We start from the raw sequence: 22,001 nt of genomic DNA on the forward strand, positions 1-22,001 counted from the left end.
TCACGTGTTGTGTGCCACACATGCTCTTTATGAGTGGTATTCACCCCATTATGATTAAATGTTAAATCAAACGTATTTGATACATTTCTTGTAAAATTACATATTTTCATTTGTGTGGCCTTGCAGGTCAGTGAGCACTATCCGTAACCAACGCTACCACATCCATGCCAACCTGTCCTTTGCCATTCTGGTTGCCCAGATCCTGCTGCTCATCAGCTTCCGCTTTGACCCAGGCACGGTAAGCACCTCGTAATCACAGCCAGAGAATCTCACTGGCTAGAACCAGGAAGGGATTTTGCACCTACTGTATGATGATGAAGAGGAAGCAAAGCATGATGATAATGAGACACCCTGTGCCCCAATGATAATTTTTGACCTTTGACCCCTTTCCTCTACCAGCTGCCCTGTAAGGTGATGGCTGTGCTGCTCCACTTCTTCTTCCTGAGTGTGTTTGCCTGGATGCTGGTGGAGGGGCTGCACCTCTACAGCATGGTCATCAAGGTTTTCGGCTCCGAGGGCAGCAAGCATTTCTACTACTACGGGATTGGCTGGGGTACGTCTTGTAACTGTATTAATTGTCCTTTTTAGGCACAAATGTCTTACTGACAAAGATGGTTCCCATTCGGATCAAACTGGATCAATCTGTGTTTCCACTTACACCTGTAGCTACATGCAACAATCTGCTGTGTAGGATTGAACAATTCTGGTAACTTTCCTACAATTCTCAAGTTCTCCAGAAATCCCAGTTGGATGGTTCCAGGGTTACCTGCTCATCCCCTCCTATCTCCAGGAGTCTTCCAACCGGGATTTCTGGAAGACCAGGGAATTTCGGGAAAGTTACTGGAATTTTGCAACCCTACTGCTCTGCATTAAAATATTGATAATTAACAATGTTTCGCACAATTAAAAGGTTTTAGCAGACCTCTAGTTTGGCCTTGAGACTGCCCTGGTCTCTGTGGGCCAGAGTGGACAGACAGACAGGATAATGTGTGTGTGTGTGTGTGTGTGTGTGTGTTTAGCTGTCTGGGAACACTGGGCCTCCACATGCTGGAGTGATTAATGTTAATAAGATCCCATTTTTATAATTTTCTATGTTGTTGGCCGAAGTAATGCAGCGATTTGTGGCCAGCTACAAATGAAGTAGCATAGACGTGTCCAGCAATTTACAGCTCCTGTTATTAGCAGGCTTCTGATCCTTTATTATTCATTTCCTCTTTTGGCGTAACAGTTTAATTGTTCTGCGCTGGGGAAGTCTGGAAATATCTGTGGACTCACTAAGTCATTACAACATTAAACAAAGAAGCATTACGAATAATATAATCATGTTGGTGGATATGAGCAATGACAAAATATCCCAGAAATCCCTCATTAAAAAAAACATCTGGTGTCCTCTACTCTCGGTCTGTCTAACTTTCGTCTAATACTCCTTGCAAAACCTGATTTGGACAGCATTAGACTGAAGTCAATATAAGGAGCACATACTAGACAATGTAATGTTACAGATGTCATGATATCTCTACAGTGAGGGAAGAAATTATTTAATCCCCTGGTGATTTTGTACGTTTGCCTACTGACAAAGACATGATCAGTCTATAATTTTAATGGTAGGTTTATTTGAACAGTGAGAGACAGAATAACAACAACAAAATCCTGAAAAACGCATGTCAAAAATGTTATAAATTGATTTGCATTTTAATGAGGGAAATAAGTATTTGACCCCTCTGCAAAACATGACTTAGTACTTGGTGGCAAAACCCTTGTTGGCAATCACAGAGGTCAGACGTTTTCTTGTAGTTGGCCACCAGGTTTGCACACATCTCAGGAGGGAATTTGTTCCACTCCGCTTTGCAGATCTTCTCCAAGTCATTAAGGTTGAGGCTGACGTTTGGCAACTCTAAAAATTCAGCTCCCTCCACAGATTTTCTATGGGATTAAGGTGTGGAGACTGGCTAGGCCACTCCTGGACCTTAATGTGCTTCTTCTTTAGCCACTCCATTGTTGCCTTGGCCGTGTGTTTTGGGTCATTGTCATGCTGGAATACCCATCCACGACCCATTTTCAATGGCCTGGCTGAGGGAAGGAGGTTCTCACCCAAGATTTGACGGTACATAGCCCCGTCCATCGTCCCTTTGATGCGGTGAAGTTGTCCTGTCCCCTTAGCAGAAAAACACCCCCAAAGCATAATGTTTCCACCTCCATGTTTGACGGTGGGGATGGTGTTCTTGGGGTCATAGGCAGCATTCCTCCTCCTCCAAACAGGGCGAGTTGGGTTGATGCCAAAGAGCTCCATTTCGGTCTCATCTGACCACAACACTTTCACCAAGTTCTCCTCTGAATCATTCAAACTTCAGACGGGCCTGTATATGTGCTTTCTTGAGCAGGGGGACCTTGCGGGCGCTGCAGGATTTCAGTCCTTCACGGAGTAGTGTGTTACCAATTGTTTTCTTGGTGACTATGGTCCCAGCTGCCTTGAGATCATTGACAAGATCCTCCCGTATAGTTCTGGGTTGATTCCTCACCGTTCTCATGATCATTGCAACTCCACGAGGTGAGATCTTGCATGGAGCCCTAGGCCGAGGGAGATTGACAGTTCTTTTGTATTTCTTCCATTTGTGAATAATCGCACCAACTGTTGTCACCTTCTCACCAAGCTGCTTGGCGATGGTCTTGTAGCCCATTCCAGTCTTGTGTAGGTCTACAATCTTTTCCCTGACATCCTTGGAGAGCTCTTTGGTCTTGGCCATGGTGGAGAGTTTGGAATCTGATTGATTGACTGCTTCTGTGGACAGGTGTCTTTTATACAGGTAAAAAGCTGAGATTAGGAGCACTCCCTTTAAGAGTGTGCTCCTAATCTCAGCTCGTTACCTGTATAAAAGACACCTGGGAGCCAGAAATCTTTCTGATTGAGAGGGGGTCAAATACTTATTTCCCTCATTAAAATGTAAATTAATTTATAACATTTTTGACGTGCGTTTTTCTGGTTTTTGTTGTTGTTATTCTGTCTCTCACTGTTCAAATAAACCTACCATTAAAATTATAGATTGATAATTTCTTTGTCAGTGGGCAAACGTACAAAATCAGCAGGGGATCAAATACTTTTTTCCCTCATTGTATATGTGGTGATTAACATTTCCCCTCTTCACCTAGGGTCTCCACTGGTGATCTGTGTGGTTTCTATGACATCAGCCTTGGACAGCTACGGAGAGGTTGAGAAGTAAGTCACTGTGTCAACACACTCCAACTTGAACATTCAAAACCACTTGGCAGATCTTTGTGCCATTGAATAGGGTTAAAATATCAATACTGTTGTCATGAAACAGCCATTTATGTATAAGTAGTTTACACCAACAGGGGAAACAGAAATGGGAAGTATAATGTGAGGGATGTCAACAAAGCTTGTTTTATCTCTCCTCCCTCCCTCAGCTGCTGGCTGTCTTTGAAGAACGGGGCTATTTGGGCCTTTGTGGCACCAGCACTGTTTGTCATTGTGGTAAGAGAACTGAAGCAATCGCCACTGTAGTTTATTTCCGTTCTTATTGAACAACTAATTAAGTGCTTGAGCTCAAGCTTTTTGTTCATAAAAGTGATATTTTGATATGAACTGATTGTTTCTGAGTGTTGTTTTCTCTCTGACTCAGGTGAATATTGTGATTCTTATATCTGTGACGAGGATCATCTCTCGTATTAGTTCAGAGAATTACAAGGTTCATGGAGATGCCAACGCAGTCAAGTGAGTCATCATCTCTGTCCTTAGGGCTAAAACCTTCATGGTGATAATGCTATCCTGACTCACTCAGTCAGAATGACATTAATAAAGTACTTATTAAATCGTTTGTAGATAGTTGACACTTAGTGTGTCTGTGTCTCTCTGTGTGTATAGATTGACTGCAAAGGCCGTGGCTGTACTCCTTCCTATTCTGGGCATCTCCTGGATCTTTGGGGTACTGGCCATCAACGATCACTCACTGATGTTCCAGTACATGTTTGCTGTGTTCAACTCATTACAGGTCAGTAGCCTACTGTAAATGTACCATTATTCAATCTAATACGTTACATAAGATTAGTCTTTATTAATAGCCTTTATTTACAGTAATTGACTGCAATCATGTGGATCTTTCTTTCTAAAGGGATTCTTTATTTTCCTGTTCCATTGTCTTCTCAACTCTGAGGTAAGACACACCCTTCATGTTGTTATAGTGTTAATATATAAACTACTAGTCAAAAGGTTGGACACACCTACTCATTCAAGGGTTTTGCTTTATTTTTACATTGTAGAATAATAGTGAAGACATCAAAACTATTAAACAACAAATATGGAATCATGTAGTAACCAAAATAGCCACCCTTTGCCTTGATGACAGCTTTGCACACTCTTGGCATTCTCTCAACCAGCTTCATGAGGTAGTCACCTGGAATGCATTTCAATTTACAGGTGAGCCTTCTTAAAAGTTAATTTGTGGAATTTATTTCCTTCTTAATGTGTTTGAGCCAATCAGGTGTTTTGTGACAAGGTAGGGGGGATATACAGAAGATAGCCCTATTTGGTAAAATACCAAGTCCATATTATGGCAAGAACAGCTCAAATAGGCAAAGAGAAATGACAATCCATCATTACTTTAAGACATGGTCAGTCAATACGGAACATTTCAAGAACATTGAAAGTTTCTTCAAGTGCAGTCGCAAAAACCATCAAGCGCTATGATGAAACTGGCTCTCATGAGGACCGCCACTGGAATGGAAGACCCAGAGTTACCTCTGCTGCAGAGGATAAGTCCATTAGAGTTACCAGCCTCAGAAATTGCAGCCCAAATAAATGCTTCAGAGTTCAAGTCACAGACACATCTCAACATCAACTGTTCAGAGGGGACTGTGTGAATCAGGCCTTCATGGTCGAATTGCTGCAAAGAAACCACTACTAAAGGACACCAATAAGAAGAAGAGACATGCTTGGGCCAAGAAACACGAGCAATGGACATTAGACCGGTGGAAATGTGTCCTTTGGTCTGGAGTCCAAATTGGAGATTTTTGGTTCCAACCGCCGTGTCTTTGTGAGACGCGGTGTGGGTGAATGGATGATCTCCGCATGTGTAGTTCCCACCGTAAAGCATGGAGGAGGTGGTGTTATGGTGTGGGGGTGCTTTGCTGGTGACACTGTCTGTGAATTATTTAGAAGTCAAGGCACACTTAACCAGCATGGCTACCACAGCATTCTGCAGCGATACACTATCCCATCTGGTTTGGGCTTAGTGGGACTATCATTTGTTATTCAACAGGACAATGACCCAACACACCTCCAGGCTGTGTAAGGGCTATTTTACCAAGAAGGAGCGTGATGGAGTGCTGCATCAGATGACCTGGCCTCCACAATCACCCGACCTCAACTGAGACGGTTTGGGATGAGTCGGACGGCAGAGTGAAGGAAAAGCAGCCAACAAGTGCTAAGCATATGTGGGAACTCCTTCAAGACTGTTGGAAAAACATTCCAGGTGAAGCTGGTTGAGAGAATGCCAAAAGTGTGCAAAGCCGTCATCAAGGCAAAGGGTGGCTATTTGAAGAATCTCAAATATAAAATATTCTGACTTGTTTAATGCTTTTTTGGTTACTACATGATTCCATGTGTTATTTCATAGTTTTGATGTCTTCACTATTATTCTACAATGTAGAAAATAGTAAAAAATAAAGAAAAACCCTTGAATGAGTAGGTGTGTCCAAACGTTTGACTGGTACTGTACTGAACAAAAATATAAACGCAACATGTAAAGTGTTCATGATTCATGGGCTGAAATAAAAGATCCCAGAAATGTTCCATACGCACAAAAAGCGTAAATCTCTCAAATTTTGTGCACAAATTTGTTTATCCCTGTTAGATAGCATTTCTCCTTTGCCAAGATAATCCATCCACCTGACAGGTGTGCCATATCAAGAAGCTGATTAAACAGCATGACCATTACATAGGTGCACCTTGTGCTGGGGACAATAAAAGGGCACTAAAATGTGCAGTTTTGTCACACAGCACAATGCCACAGATGTCTCAACTTTTGATGGAGTGTGCAATTGGCATGCTGACTGCAGGAATGTCTACCAGAGCTGTTGCCTGAGAATGTAATGTTAATTACTCCATAAGTCGCCTCCAACGTTGTTTTAGAGAATTTGGCAGTACGTCCAACCAGCCTCACAACCACAGACCACGTGTAACCTCGCCAGCCTAGGACCTCCACATCCGGTTTCTTCACCTGCGGGATCGTCTGACACCAGCCACCCCGACAGCTGATGAAACTGAGGAGTATTTATGTCTGTAATAAAGCCCTTTTATGGAAAAAAAACTCATTCTGATAGGGTGGGCCTGGCTCCTCAGTGGGTGGGTCTGGCTCCCAAGTGGGTGGGCCTGTACCCTCCCAGGCCCACCCATGGCTGCGCCCCTGCCCAGTCATGTGAAATCCATAGATTAGGGCCTAATGAATGTATTTCAATTGACTGAATTCCTTCTATGAACTTTAACTCATCATTGAAATTGTTACATGTTGCGAGTAAATTTTTTGCTGTAGGTCAGAGCTGCCTTCAAGCACAAAACCAAGGTGTGGTCTCTTACCAGCAGCTCCATTCGCAACATCAATGTGAAACCCTTCAACTCTGATGTTGTGAGTACCAAGGTAGAGGGGTCTAATTGGGTAAGAAGAAAGAAGTTAATTCAATTTAGAACTTTAAATGTGAGAAATAGTTTACTCTCTCCTTTTTCTCTCATAGATTAATGGAAACAGGGGAGGCGTGAGCCCCACAAAGATAAACACATGGGACAAAAGCACCAACTCAGCCAATCGGATCGACCTCTCCGCTGTGTAAAACTACAGGACTTCGCTTCCAGTAATGGCGGAAGTAGGATGCCATGCCAACCATGGGTTCACTAGTGTACTAGATTCATTGACAAACACTTGCTTAAGCATTGTGTTGTTGCCCACTGTTATATGTGATGTGTGATCCACTCTCATGGACTCAAAAGGAAAAGCCTTAGATAAGGGGGTGTGCTGTGGTGTAGCTACATAGTCAGGATGCCATGCGTCTTCATGTAGAGCTCTATACACAATGACTAACCATTCTTACAGGCATCTCTGAGCTTAGCTTTCATAACCCACAGCCTCCCACTCCCTTACGCCTCCACTATACAAAGATTTGATGTAAAGCTGTAACCCCAAAAGGGGCATCATCACCCCCTGAAGACAAACAGACTCAAGGGACTGTGCCTTTCAACTTCTCTAATAATAGACAGCTGGCCAGACACATATACAGTGAGGGAAAAAAGTATTTGATCCCCTGCTGATTTTGTATGTTTGCCCACTGACAAAGAAATGATCAATCTATAATTTGAATGGTAGGTTTATTTGAACAGTGAGAGACAGAATAACAACAAAAAAATCCAGAAAAAACATATGTCAAAAATGTTATAAATTGATTTGCATTTTAATGAGGGAAATAAGTATTTGACCCCCTCTCAATCAGAAAGATTTCTGGCTCCCAGGTGTCTTTTATACAGGTAACGAGCTGAGATTAGGAGCACACTCTTAAAGGGAGTGCTCCTAATCTCAGCTTGTTACCTGTATAAAAGACACCTGGGAGCCAGAAGCAATCAATCAATCAGATTCCAAACTCTCCACCATGGCCAAGACCAAAGAGCTCTCCAAGGATGTCAGGGACAAGATTGTAGACCTACACAATGCTGGAATGGGCTACAAGACCATCGCCAAGCAGCTTGGTGAGAAGGTGACAACAGTTGGTGCGATTATTCGCAAATGAAAGAAACACAAAATAACTGTCAATTTCCCTCGGCCTGGGGCTCCATGCAAGATCTCACCTCGTGGAGTTGCAATGATCATGAGAACGGTGAGGAATCAGCCCAGAACTACACGGGAGGATCTTGTCAATGATCTCAAGGCAGCTGGGACCATAGTCACCAAGAAAACAATTGGTAACACACTACGCCGTGAAGGACTGAAATCCTGCAGCGCCCGCAAGGTCCCCCTGCTCAAGAAAGCACATATACAGGCCCGTCTGAAGTTTGCCAATGAACATCTGAATGATTTAGAGGAGAACTGGGTGAAAGTGTTGTGGTCAGATGTGACCAAAATGGAGCTCTTTGGCATCAACTCAACTCGCCATGTTTGGAGGAGGAGGAATGCTGCCTATGACCCCAAGAACACCATCCCCACCATCAAACATGGAGGTGGAAAAATTATGCTTTGGGGGTGTTTTTCTGCTAAGGGGACAGGACAACTTCACCGCATCAAAGGGACGATGGACGGGGCCATGTACCGTCAAATCTTGGGTGAGAACCTACTTCCCTTAGCCAGGGCATTGAAAATGGGTTGTGGATGGGTATTCCAGCATGACAATGACCCAAAACACACAGCCAAGGCAACAAAGGAGTGGCTCAAGAAGAAGCACATTAAGGTCCTGGAGTGGCCTAGCCAGTCTCCAGACCTTAATCCCATAGAAAATCTGTGGAGGGAGCTGAAGGTTCGAGTTGCCAAACGTCAGCCTCGAAACCTTCATGACTTTGAGAAGATCTGCAAAGAGGAGTGGGACAAAATCCCTCCTGAGATGTGTGCAAACCTGGTGGCCAACTACAAGAAAAGTCTGACCTCTGTGATTGCCAACAAGGGTTTTGCCACCAAGTACTGAGTCATGTTTTGCAGAGGGGTCAAATACTTATTTCCCTCATTAAAATGCAAATCAATTTATAACATTTTTGACATGTGTTTTTCTGGATTTTGTTGTTGTTATTCTGTCTCTCACTGTTCAAATAAACCTACCATTACAATTATAGACTGATCATGTCTTTGTCAGTGGGCAAACTTACAAAATCAGCAGGGGATCAAATACTTTTTTCCCTCACTGTACACTCTTAGAAAAAAGGGTTCTTCGCATGTCCTCATAGAAGAACCCTGTTTGGTTCCAGGTAGAACCCTTTTGGGTTCCATATAGAACATTATGTGGAAGGGGTTCTACCTGGAACCAAAAGGGTTCTACCTAGTAACAAAAAGGGTTCTACAAAGGGTTATCCTATGTGGACAGCCGAAGAACCCTTTTAGGTTCTAGATAGCACCTTTTGTAGGGATGGGAATTCTGAGGGGACTTTGTGAGATTGTAAGGGCTCTTGGCCTTGAGAATTTAAAACAGGGGTGTCAAACTCATTTTAGCTCAGGGGCCACATGGAGGAAAATCTATTCCCAAGTGGGCCGAACCGGTAACATCATGGTATATATAACTTAAAAATAACAACTTCAGATTGTTTTCTTTGTTTTAATACGATCAACATAAAACATAAAGCTGGAGCCTAAGGACAGTGTGTCCAAAATAGTACAAGCACAACATCACTATTAATCATAAAACACCTCAAGTTTATTTGAAAATTCTAAAGAAAAAGAACACACAAACACACAATGCCTCAGTGATTCACAGAACTGTTTCACAGATCACAGAACTATATCAGGGTGTGCAGCACTTTAAGTGGGGTTGCATAGTTTATTTGACTCCTGATACCTGGCATCTTTTAGCTTTCACCAGCACATCAATATCAGGTGTCACATCCTGAGTGGCAGCCAACTTCAGGATGTGATTCAAGTGCTTGTGCGTGAGCCTTGAGCGCAGCTTTGTTTTATTTATGCTCATTACAGAGAAAACTTGCTCACAAAGATATGTGGTTCCAAACATGCACAACAGTTTTGCAGCGAGGGCTGTCAAGTTGGGGTAACCTGGCAAGAGATTCTGATAAAATGTGTCCAAGCCAGCTGCGGCAAATTTGCCCTTCAAATCCGAGTCACACTGCAAGTCTATTATTTCAAGTTGGATGCTGACGGGCAGATCAGAGGGATTCACGGTGAATGGCGAGCAAAAAACGTTGAAGTCTTTCTCCAGTTCACCAAAAATCTGAAAGCGTTGCTCAAACTCCCGTAACAGTCCCGTTATTTTATCTTTGAACCGCTTCATGTCTGCCACATGTTGGTTCGCGCACACATTTTTCAGACAGGGGAAGTGAGCTGCATCACCACCGGCGAGTTGCGTTTCCCACAATGACAGCTTCAACTTGAAAGAACGTATTACATTTACATTTACATTTTAGTCATTTAGCAGACGCTCTTATCCAGAGCGACTTACAGGAGCAATTAGGGTTAAGTGCCTTGCTCAAGGGCACATTAACGTCATTTAGCAGACGCTCTTAGCCAGAGCGACTCACAAATTGGTGCGTTCACCCTATAGCCAGTGGGATAACCACTTTACAATTTGGGGGGGGGTTAGAAGGATTACTTTATCCTATCCCAGGTATTCCTTAAAGAGGTGGGGTTTCAAATGTCTCCGGAAGGTGGTGAGTGACTCCGCTGTCCTGGCGTCGTGAGGGAGCTTGTTCCACCATTGGGGTGCCAGAGCAGCGAACAGTTTTGACTGGGCTGAGCGGGAGCTATGCTTCCGCAGAGGAAGGGGAGCCAGCAGGCCGGAGGTGGATGAACGCAATGCCCTCGTTTGGGTGTAGGGACTGATCAGAGCCTGAAGGTACAGAGGTGCCGTTCCCCTCACTGCTCCATAGGCAAGCACCATGGTCTTGTAGCGGATGCGAGCTTCAACTGGAAGCCAGTGGAGTGTGCGGAGGAGGGGGGTGACGTGAGAGAACTTGGGAAGGTTGAACACCAGACGGGCTGCGGCATTCTGGATGAGTTGTAGGGGTTTATGCTGTCATAATACTGCGTGACAACTTTGTTGCGCCCTTGCAGCTGTTTGTTCAAGTTATTCAGGTGCTCTTTAACATCCACCATAAATGCAAGGTCCTGCATCCATTCTGTGGAATGAAATTCTAACACTGGTTTGCCCTTTTCTTCCATGAACTGTTCAATTTCTTCTCGTAAATCAAAGAAACGCCTCAGCACAGCACCTCGGCTTAACCATCTTACCTCAGTGTGGTATGGCAGGCCATAGATGTGGTCTGTCTCTCTGAGAAGGCTGTCAAACAGACGGTGATTCAGGCTTCTGGATCGGATGAAATTAACAGTTTGGATGACCACCTTCATGACGTTATCCATCTTTAATGACTTGCAACACAAAGCCTCCTGGTGCAAAATACAGTGAAAAGTCAAAAAATCACGTCCTCCATTTGCAGATTGCACTTTCTCTCTGAACTTTGTCACAACGCCTGCTTTTTTCCCGATCATTGAGGGCGTACCATCTGTAGCCAGGCTGACAGCGCGGGACCAGTCCACTCCGACCCTGTCCAGCGCGCCGACGAGTGTGGTGAAAATATCAGCTGCTGTCGTTGTATCTGTCATCGGCACCAACTCCACGAACTCCTCGGTGACGGTCAATGTGTCATCAACTCCGCGGATGAAAATGGCCAGTTATGCAACATCTGTAATGTCCGTGCTTTCATCAATTGCAACCGAAAACGCAATAAATGACTTTACTTTTTGCTTCAACTGGCTGTCCAAATCCACTGAAAGATCGGAAATCCTGTCTGCAACTGTGTTTCTTGTCAGGCTGGTATTTACAAAAGCCTGACGCTTTTCAGGGCACACAATCTCCGCTGCCTTCATCATGCATGTTTTTACAAATTCACCCTCACTAAATGGTTTTGAAGCCACTGCGATTTCATTAGCAATGAGGTAGCTAGCTTTCACTGCAGCGTCACTGATGTCTCGACTGTGAGTAAACACAGACTGCTGTTTCTTCAGACCCGCCAACAGTTCATTCACCTTCTCTCTTCTCCGCTGTCCTTGAAAGTTGTCATATTTGTCGGCATGAAGACTCACATAGTGGCGACGAAGGTTATATTCTTTCAGCACTGCAACATGCTGTGAACACACCAAACATACAGCTTTCCCATTCAATTCCGTGAATAAATAGGAGGATTACCATTTTTCTTGGAACACTTTGCACTCTGCGTCAACTTTTCTCTTTTTTGACAGACATATTGAGGCATTGAGGGTGCCAAAGCACATAATGTTAAAAGTAGAAGCCGTAATAAAGCTCATCCGGACTGGCTGCACTTGCTTGACCTACTTGCTCTGCCCCGGTATAAACAGTTTGCTTGCTTAACACAATTGCTATTGCGCCATCCAGTGGACGCAATTGGAACAGCAGTTTATTTTATTGAAAAATTGCAGCTCATTTTTATACTTTACAAAATCATCTTGCGGGCCGGATTAAACCCGTTTGCGGGCTGATCTGGCCCGCGGGCCGGACGTTTGACACCCCTGATTTAAAACATGCCATTAACTGTTTCAGATTGTTTGTGTCCACCATATTGTGTATAATGTCTTGAAATGTTTCTACCCAAGTATTTTTCATGAATAATTATCAATTTGACCAGAGGCTATCCAATGTTTTGCATTGGTATATTTTGTGATATGTGAACATAGTTTAGCTTTAACTTTGAGTGTTGTTACTTTCGGAATGAATTATGGTTATGACAAAGTCCCAATGGAGGCTATAGCAGCCTGGTAATGGTTTGTTTTGGTTATTCTATTTCAATATTATTACAGGGTCCAGGCTGGATGGTACATTAAGCATTATGTGTTGAACCAATGAAGGAATAAATAACAATGTTATTTTCTGTTTGAAATATTTAATGTCCAGAAAGTGCATTACATTGAATCTGGCACCAAATAAACATGTGTCTTAGCATATGGTTGATTGATACAGGCAATACGGCGATGAATACTTTCATTAATGTAAAGTGTAATCAAATGAAGACCCCCACAGTTTAATGTATTTATTTATGCATTTTGTAATTCTTTAAAGTTTTGCAAAGCACCAGAGCACACAAGTCACTCAATGCTCACAATGTTTGATACTCTGCCTCTCCTGAAGTTATCTGTGTGTTTCTTCTTACAATGATGAGTTGAGATGAGTTGACAATGCTATTTCCGAATGTACCTCATGTCTCTGTAAGCTGCAGTATTTCTTGCTTTTATTTTTTTTGAGAATTATTGCGTTAGACAGTTCTGTGAATTTGTATTAGTTTTCCATTTAACTTTTCATTCAATTTATTTTTCATGATTTGTCTTTGAGGATACATAGTAATAGCATATTCATGTATTTCACAAACATGAGTGGGACTTTGAATCAGTCCAGCAAAGTTTATTTTGTTGAGTTTCACTGTGAGATTGGACATGTCTTGTTTAAAGTCTTGATTGTTCTGACACTGTACCAGGATTTAGGATTTACTGTATGAAATAATTTTTAAGCACTTCCTAGTATTTTTTCAGTATTTCAGAACAGACCATCCTATCATATGGCCTGAAATTTTTTTTGTTCTATAGTACCTTCTATGTTCAAGGTTGTCTTATTTCTGTTGTGGAATAAAAAGACAAACATAAAAAGGGGACTGAATGTAATTTCTCTCTCAACAGTCCTCAGTAGCTAATGTATGTAAAAAATGTTTTACAAAATCAATTAAATAAAAAAAATGGTGTTACACCAGCACTATCTAGTGGAAGTAGAAACTGCATTAAGAAGTTACCTAGCTAGCGCATAACATTCTGAGAACCATATGTTTTATAGAGCTTGGTGAGAGCTTCCCTTCCGGGAATGGTGCAGGATAGTTGCTTGGTTTTGGGACACATTTAAAGAACTTGACAAAAAAACAATTTTATTGGTATTTCATTACTTTAACAGAACGTTTCTTAAAAGTTCAAACATGGTTACATTTCATTTCAATTTTGTTAATGTTCTAGGAATGTTCTCGAACTGGTTTGACATTGGGAATGTTCTCAAATAGTTCAGAGAACGTTAAGAAACAACGTTCTTTTGTGGGTATTTCATTACATTAGCATAATGTTTCCTACAGAGTTCCTCATGGTTCTATTTAAAGTCATATTCTCAAATTGTTCCAAGAATGTGAAGAAACAACATTCTTCTGTTGGAATTTCAGTACTTCAGCATGCGTTAAAAAAAATGGCATGCCTGCTCCATCCTGGTGGTGCAGTGGACTAATTCCATGGATAGAGAACAGAAGATTATAGGTTTGAATCTCACTGATGCCGTGTCACAATAAATATAAATATGTTTGCATGATATAGCCCTTTCCTGCAGTCAAATCGCCCTCTAGTGGCCTCATGGGTGGAATGTTATTAATATGTTTCATAATTAATAAATATTATTATATGTGACCGACCGCCTCGATTTGGTTATACACTACCAGTCATAAGTTTGGACACACCTACTCATTAAAGGGTTTTTCTTTATTTTTACATTGTAGAATAATAGTGAAGACATCAAAACTATGAAATAACACATGGAATAATGTAGTAAACAAAAAAGTGTTAAAATATTTTTTTTTTGAGATTCTTCAAATAGCCACCCTTTACCTTGATGACAGCTTTAAACACTATTGGCATTCTCTCAACCAGCTTCACCTGGAATGCTTTTTCAACAATCTTGAAGGAGTTCCCACATACGCTGAGCACTTGTTGGCTGCTTTCCCTTCACTCTGCGGTCCGACTCATCCCAAACCATCTCAATTGGGTTGAGGTCGGGGGATTGTGGAGGCCAGGTCATCTGATGCAGCACTCCATCACTCTCCTTCTTGGTCAAATAGCCCTTACACAGCCTGGAGGTGTGTTTTGGGTCATTGTCCTGTTGAAAAACTAATGATAGTCCCACTAAGCCCAAACCAGATGGGATGGCGTATCGCTGCAGAATGCTGTGGTAGCCATGCTGGTTAAGTGTGCCTTGAATTCTAAATAAAATCACAGACAGTGTCACCAGACAAGCACCCCCACACCATAACACCTCCATGCTTTACGGTGGGAAATACATATGTGGAGATCAGCCGTGCACACACACACCGCGTCTCACAAAGATACGGCGGTTGGAACCAAAAATCTCCAATTTGGACTCCAGACCAAAGGACACATTTCCACTGGTCTAATGTCCATTGTTCGTGTTTCTTGGCCTAAGCAGGTCTCTTCTTCTTATTGGTGTCCTTTAGTAGTGGTTTCTTTGCAGCAATTCGACCATGAAGGCCTGATTCACACAGTCCCCTCTGAACAGTTGATGTTGAGATGTGTCTGTGACTTGAACTCTGTGAAGCATTTATTTGGGCTGCAATTTCTGAGGCTGGTAACTCTAATGAACTTATCCTCTGCAGCAGAGGTAACTCTGGGTCTTCCATTCCTGTGGCGGTCCTCATGAGAGCCAGTTTCATCATAGCGCTTGATGGTTTTTTGACTGCACTTGAAGAAACTTTCAAAGTTCTTGAAATGTTCCGTATTGACTGACCTTCATGTCTTAAAGTAAGGGACTGTCGTTTCTCTTTGCTTATTTGAGATGTTCTTGCCATAATATGGACTTGGTCTTTTACCAAATAGGGCTATCTTCTACCTTGTCACAACACAACTGATTGGCTCAAACGCATTAAGAAGGAAATAAATTCCACAAATTAATTTTTAAGAAGGCACACCTGTAAATTGAAATGCATTCCAGGTGACTACCTCATGAAGCTGGTTGAGAGAATGCCAAGAGTGTGCAAAGCTGTCATCAAGGCAAAGGGTGGCTATTTGGAGAATCTCAAATACAAAAATATATTTAGAAAATAGAAAACTACAATATAGAAAATAGTAAAAATAAAGAAAAACCCTGGAATGAGTAGGTGTGTCCAAACTTTTGACTGGTACTGTATGTAGCAACATTTTTCATTGTGTTTTTTACATTGGATAAAAGTAGAGACTCAGAGCTACAAAATGGTAATCATACACTGCAGTTGAGGAACAATGGGAAAGTAATTCTGCTTTGAAAGTTGATAAACATGTAACCCCACTTTTGAGAAAATGTCCCTTGAATGTTTTGGTACACCTACTGGAGAGCTCTTCTTTGTCGACAACTATTCAGCATCGTTCACATCCTCTTAAGCCCCATGTGCTAAACAGAGTGTGTAAGGTAGTGTAGTAAACAACCAAAGATTAAGGCTAAAAGTGGTTTAAGTAGTAGCCTACAATAAGGAAAAACTCTACACTTTATCTAGTCCTATATCCTAATCTGGCTTTGAAAGTGTCCAAATACAAATATTTTATAAATATTTTATAATCATTAAATGATGCTTACCCAGACACATGATGGGTCATGTGAAATAAATGCTATAACCACCCCCCAGCCACATCTAGCTAAGTGGATGGGTCACTATTGTCTAGACATGTACACGTTCATGAAATACAATAGATGGCCGTAATCACCCCCAGATACACCTGGCTAACTTGAGGGTAATGTAATCATTCTCTTGCCAAGTGGAGTCTTTTGTTTAGACATGTAGCTAGCTAGCTAAACAATTAACCATAATCCCAACCCATAGCTACAGTACAAACAGATTGTCATAGCTAGCTACCATGCATGAAATGCTGGAGTATGAATCTGCAGGTAGCTAAAGCTAACCAACTAGGTTCAGTGTTGGCTAGCTAGCTAACATTAGGCTATAACTAGCAATGCAAATGGCTTTCTGAGATACTAATAACATTACTACACAGACCATACACGTAACATTAGCTAGTGAGGCAGCAAGCTAATGTTTGCTAGCTAACAGTATGCTTTAACATTTTAGTCATTTAGCAGACGCTCTTATCCAGAGCGACTTACAGTTAGTGAGTGCATACATTTATTTTATTTTTCATACTGGCCCCCCGTGGGAATCGAACCCACAACCCTACTGCGCATGCTCACACCCACCCAGGGATATGAATAATTACAGTGGGATCTTTGCACTTGATAGGTGAAAACTCGCAACCAATGTAGCCAGTAGCCAACAGTTCTGTATAAAGCTGAAGTGTCTGTCTGCGCAATGAAAACGGACGTTTTGAGCATTTTATATAGAGTTATAGACAACTTTGGAACTAAATATATACAACGAACGAGCGGTAATTCACTCTTCTCTTTTGTAAACAGTTTTCAGTCTGTCCTATTGAAAGACATTTGCTTCATTTTGTAGCCTACCTTTTTATAAAGTAATAATGGTGACAACTTAGAATGTAGGATATTGATATTTTAAATGAAACAGTCATGATTCAAGAAATGTTAGGGTTTTTCATCGGGTAGAGACAGCCCGAAGGATCTAGACCCCTCTCTTGCTGTCTGGAGTTGAACTGTGGCGACTTCCAAATTGTTCCAGTGGTAACCTCAACATCCTGATTCCACCTGCACCTGTTATTATTATTATTGAACATTATGGAGACTATTGGCAAGTTCGAGTTCAACTGGAAAGACCTGATTGGACATGGTACCTTTGCCGTGGTGTTCAAATGGAGACATAAGTCCCGTGTACCTCAGTTGGTAGAGCAAGGCGTTTGCAACGCCAGGGTTGTGTGTTCGATTCCCACGGGGGCCAGTATGAAAAAATATGGAAAATGTATGTACTCACTAACTGTAAGTCGCTCTGGATAAGAGCGTCTGCTAAATGACTGAAATGTAAAATAAGGAGGAAATGTGTATGCTACTACATGTTGTTATAACCAGGGTGAAATAAGTCCTATAGGCTATAAAAAATATTATTATAGTGCTATGACGTGGAAGTAGCTGTGAAGTGTATTAACAAGAAGAACTTAGCAAAATCCCATTCACTCTTAGGAAAAGAGATCAAAATACTAAAAGGTAAGAATTTGGCTATTGAACAACCAAACTTCATGCTATTAAGTAGCCTGGGATATATGCAAATTAACCATTACATTTTTGTTAATCTCCAAAGGAACTGAAACATGAAAAAAAATCGTTGGACTACTTGACTTTCAAGTATGTGTAGATTTTCAACATCACTGAACATTACAAAAGTAGTCTAGCTGTACCTGTCGGTATCATCACACACTGCTCTGTTTCTACACAATAACTAAGCTGTCTGACATAGTTTTGCCTGAGTTTGCTTTCACAACTGTTGACATTCCATGTGCAAAACATTGCTCTCATAGAGCCCCACAGTGGAGGTGTCATAATACCCATAAAACCTAGCGGTCAAACAGGGAAATGGTGCCAATCGTTTTTCCACCATTCATTTTATTTGAAACACCTAAGATAAGTCTTAGTGGGATTAGTGGGATTAGTCTCCTGAGTGGCGCAGTGGTCTAAGGCACTGCATCGCAGTGCTAACTGTGCCACTAGAGATCCTGGTTCGAATCCAGGCTCTGTCGCAGCCGGCTGCGACTGGGAGACTCATGGGCGTCGCACAATTGGCCCAGCGTTGTCCAGGGTAGGGGAGGGAATGGCCGGCAGGGATGTAGCTCAGTTGATAGAGCATGGTGTTTGCAACGCCAGGGTTGTGGGTTCGAGTCCCACGGGGGGCCAGTATAAAAAAAAATATGTATTCACTAACTGTAAGTCGCTCTGGATAAGAGCGTCTGCTAAATGACTAAAATGTAAATGTAAATAAGGTATGGATTTCATTTGGGCTAACCCCGCCTGACGTTTTGATAACAATGTAAATCTCATGTAAAACACAGCCCTTATTGTGTTTCTAAAATCCCCTATGGGAAAAATGAATGATGGAAAAACGATTGGAACCATTTCCCTGTTTGACCTCTAGGTTTTATGGCTATTATGACTTATACTGTGGTACTCTATTGGCTCATAATTTGTTGACGTGAGCTATGTCGCAGTGCTCTCTGGATCTTGTAGTTTTCTGTGGATTTAGTATCTAAGTTAGTAGGACTAGACAGAGGTTACTGTAAAAATCTGCCTATGTGAAGCAGAAGATCAACTTTCCAAACTCTTCACGTGTGGCATGGGCCCTATATGACTTTTGGAGTTGGAAGGTGTTTACGTTAGTGCATGGATCAGTTTATAATAATAATAATATGCCATTTAGCAGATGCTTTTATCCAAAGAGACTTACAGTCATGTGCGCATACATTTTTACATATGGGTGGTCCAGGGGATCGAACCCACTACCCTGGCGTTACAAGTGCCATGCTCTACCAATTGAGCTAGAGAGGTTTATGGAACTGCTATAAAACACATACAGTAACCTACAGTAGGTGAGACTTGTTTGTCCAAAGTGGCAGCTGGACTTATTTACATTGACCCCCTCCATTTGTTTTTACACTGCTGCTACCCGCTGTCTATTATCTATGTATAGTCACTTTACCCCTACCTACATGTACAAATTACCTCGACTAACCTGTACCCCCACACCTGTATATAGCCTCGATATTGTTATTTTATTGTATAACTTATTATTTTTTACTTTACTGCATTGTTGGTTAAGGGCTTGTAAGTAAGCATTTCACGGTAAGGTCTACACTTGTTGTATTCGGCGCATGTGACAAATAACGTTTGATTTGATCAGTACCAGTAAAGGTGAGACATCTAATCTGAAACATTGTCATAATCTATTCACTACGGTCAGTTGGCATCTGGTTCATGTAGCAACTGATCACATTTTGCATGTATGTGAGTTTCTCAATGTTCCAATCTCAGGTAGTGTGTGGGGTGTCACGCCCTGGCTCTGGGGACTCTAGTATGTTGAGCCAGGGTGTGAGTTTTCATTTGTTTTTCGTTCTAGGTTAGTATTTCTATGTTGGCCAGTGTGGTTCTCAATCAGAGGCAACGTGTATCAGCTGTTGCTTGTTGTCTCTGATTGGGAACCATACTTAGGCAGCCAGTTTTCCCACAGTGTTTGTGGGATCTTGTTCCTGTTTAGGTTTGTGTCTGAACCGAGGACGTCACGTTATCGTTTTGTTCGTGGTATTACTCAAATAATAAAGATATGTTCACCTTCCACGCTGCGCCTTGGTCCTCTGTTCCCGACGATCGTGACAGAAGATCCCACCAAGACTGGACCAAGCAGCGTGTCCAGGAGCCATCGCCAGGGAGATCTCTAGCGGATCTCCTTCGCCTCCTCGACTGGGTCAAGCCGTGTGAGGAAGAGAGAGGCTGGACTTGGAAGCAGAAGGGCGAAAGTCTGGCGAGACACATGGAGACCTGGTCCACGGGTAGGAGAGACGGCCAGAACATTTTTAGGGGGGGGCTCACGCCGTGGACGACGGGGCAGCAGGAGGCCGCCAGGTTACGGGAGTCACTGGTCACCAGGGGGAAAGAGGATGTAGAGGCACGGCGAGAGGTACTGGGGTGTGTTGCCAGTCCGGTCCGGCCTGTTCCTGATCCCCGCGTAGGGCCAGTGGTGTGTGTTCCTAGTACGGTCCGGCCTGTTCCTGCCACTCGCACCAAGCCTACGGTGCGTGTCGCCAGCCCAGTCCGGCCCATTCCTGCTCCCCGCACCAAGCCAGTGGTGCGCTTCGGCAGCCCGGTCCGGCCCGCTCCTGCTCCCCGCACCAAGTCAGTGGTGCGTTTCGTCAGCCCAGCTCGGCCCGTTCCTGCTCCCCGCACCAAGTCAGTGGTGCGCTTCGTCAGCCCGGCTCGGCCCGTTCCTGCTCCCCGCACCAAGTCAGTGGTGCGTTTCGTCAGCCCAGCTCGGCCCGTTCCTGCTCCCCGCACCAAGTCAGTGGTGCGCTTCGTCAGCCCGGTCCGGCCCGCTCCTGCTCCCCGCACCAAGTCAGGGGTGCGTTTCGTCAGCCCGGCTCGGCCCGTTCCTGCTCCCCACACCAGGCCAGTGGTGTGCGTCGTCAGTCCGGCACAGCCCGTGCCTGTTCCACCGGTGCCTGGTTCGGCACGGGTCAGCTGCTTCGCGCCGGAGCTGGAGCAATCCGCTCCACCAGTGTGCAGTCCAGCTCCGGTCAGCAGGGCCAGACCGGACCAGGGGTACTTTGGGGGGTTAGAGAGGGAGTGGGGATCATGCCCGGATCCGCCGCCAAGGCGGAGTGCCCACCAGGTCCCTCCCCTGTGGTGTTTGGTTGGCGCGGTCGGAGTCCGCGCCTTTGGGGGGGGGTACTGTCACGCCCTGGCTCTGGGGACTCTAGTATGTTGAGCCAGGGTGTGAGTTTTCATTTGTTTTTCGTTCTAGGTTAGTATTTCTATGTTGGCCAGTGTGGTTCTCAATCAGAGGCAACGTGTATCAGCTGTTGCTTGTTGTCTCTGATTGAGTACCATACTTAGGCAGCCAGTTTTCCCACAGTGTTTGTGGGATCTTGTTCCTGTTTAGGTTTGTGTCTGAACCGAGGACGTCACGTTATCGTTTTGTTCGTGGTATTACTCAAATAATAAAGATATGTTCACCTTCCACGCTGCGCCTTGGTCCTCTGTTCCCGACGATCGTGACATGGGGATCTGGCTCCCACTGTACTTGCACGGCCCTCCCTTGAAGGCCCTATGTGGCGGTATATATATATATATATATATATATATATATATATATATATTTATTTTCACCTTTATTTAACCAGGTAAGCCAGTTGAGAACAAGTTCTCATTTACAACTGCGACCTGGCCAAGATAAAGCAAAGCAGTGCGATAAAAACAACACCGAGTTACATATGGGATAAACAAAAACGTACAGTCAATAACACAATAGAAAATCTATATAGTGTGTGCAAATGTAGTAAGTTATGGAGGTAAGGCAATAAATAGTATTAACACTGGAATGATAGATGTGCAGAAGATGTGCAAATAGAGATACTGGGGTGCAAATGAGCAAAATAAATAACAATATGGGGATGAGGTATTTGGGTGTGTTACGACTTCCGCCGAGGCTGTCTCCCCTCCTTGTTCGGGCAGGTTTCGGCGTTTGTCGTCACCGGCTTACTAGCTGCTGACGATCCATTTATCGTTACTCCACTTGTCTTGTCTAATTAATCACACACACCTGGTCCTTGTCCCCAATTAGTCATTCTATAAGTTTCCCTCTGCTTCCTTGTCTGTGTGGGTGATTGTTTGTAGTGAGCTGTGTGTAGCTCGGGTGAGCTACCCTTACCTTGTTGTTGCCAGGGTAGATATTTCCCCTGTGCCTGAGTTTTGTTGTCGCATACTTGCGCAACTGTTTATCGACGGAATAAACTCATTAGATGCGTATTACTCTCCTGCGCCTGACTCTTATCACACGCATCACAGGGTGGGCTAATTTCAGATGGGCTGTGTACAGGTGCAGTGTATCG

At 43.3% G+C, this 22,001-nt stretch overlaps 1 protein-coding gene and 1 pseudogene across 1 annotated transcript in view; both read left to right on the forward strand.

The window, feature by feature from the left end:
* The window catches only part of LOC121583960 (adhesion G-protein coupled receptor D1-like), a 52,714-nt gene extending 45,428 nt beyond the window's left edge, over window positions 1-7,286 (forward strand). Inside the window, exons 18-26 of the mRNA XM_041899815.1 lie at window positions 127-238; window positions 400-553; window positions 3,148-3,214; window positions 3,424-3,490; window positions 3,639-3,730; window positions 3,881-4,007; window positions 4,128-4,169; window positions 6,546-6,638; window positions 6,745-7,286. Coding sequence (XP_041755749.1) covers window positions 127-238; window positions 400-553; window positions 3,148-3,214; window positions 3,424-3,490; window positions 3,639-3,730; window positions 3,881-4,007; window positions 4,128-4,169; window positions 6,546-6,638; window positions 6,745-6,840 — 850 coding nt within the window. The 3' untranslated portion in view covers window positions 6,841-7,286. The remainder of the gene's footprint in view (window positions 1-126; window positions 239-399; window positions 554-3,147; window positions 3,215-3,423; window positions 3,491-3,638; window positions 3,731-3,880; window positions 4,008-4,127; window positions 4,170-6,545; window positions 6,639-6,744) is intronic.
* Window positions 7,287-17,193: 9,907 nt separating this feature from the next.
* Window positions 17,194-22,001, forward strand: part of LOC123492707 — a 43,131-nt pseudogene continuing 38,323 nt past the window's right edge.

This window comes from Coregonus clupeaformis, chromosome 16, assembly GCF_020615455.1.
Source record: "Coregonus clupeaformis isolate EN_2021a chromosome 16, ASM2061545v1, whole genome shotgun sequence".
Lineage (NCBI taxonomy): Eukaryota > Metazoa > Chordata > Actinopteri > Salmoniformes > Salmonidae > Coregonus > Coregonus clupeaformis.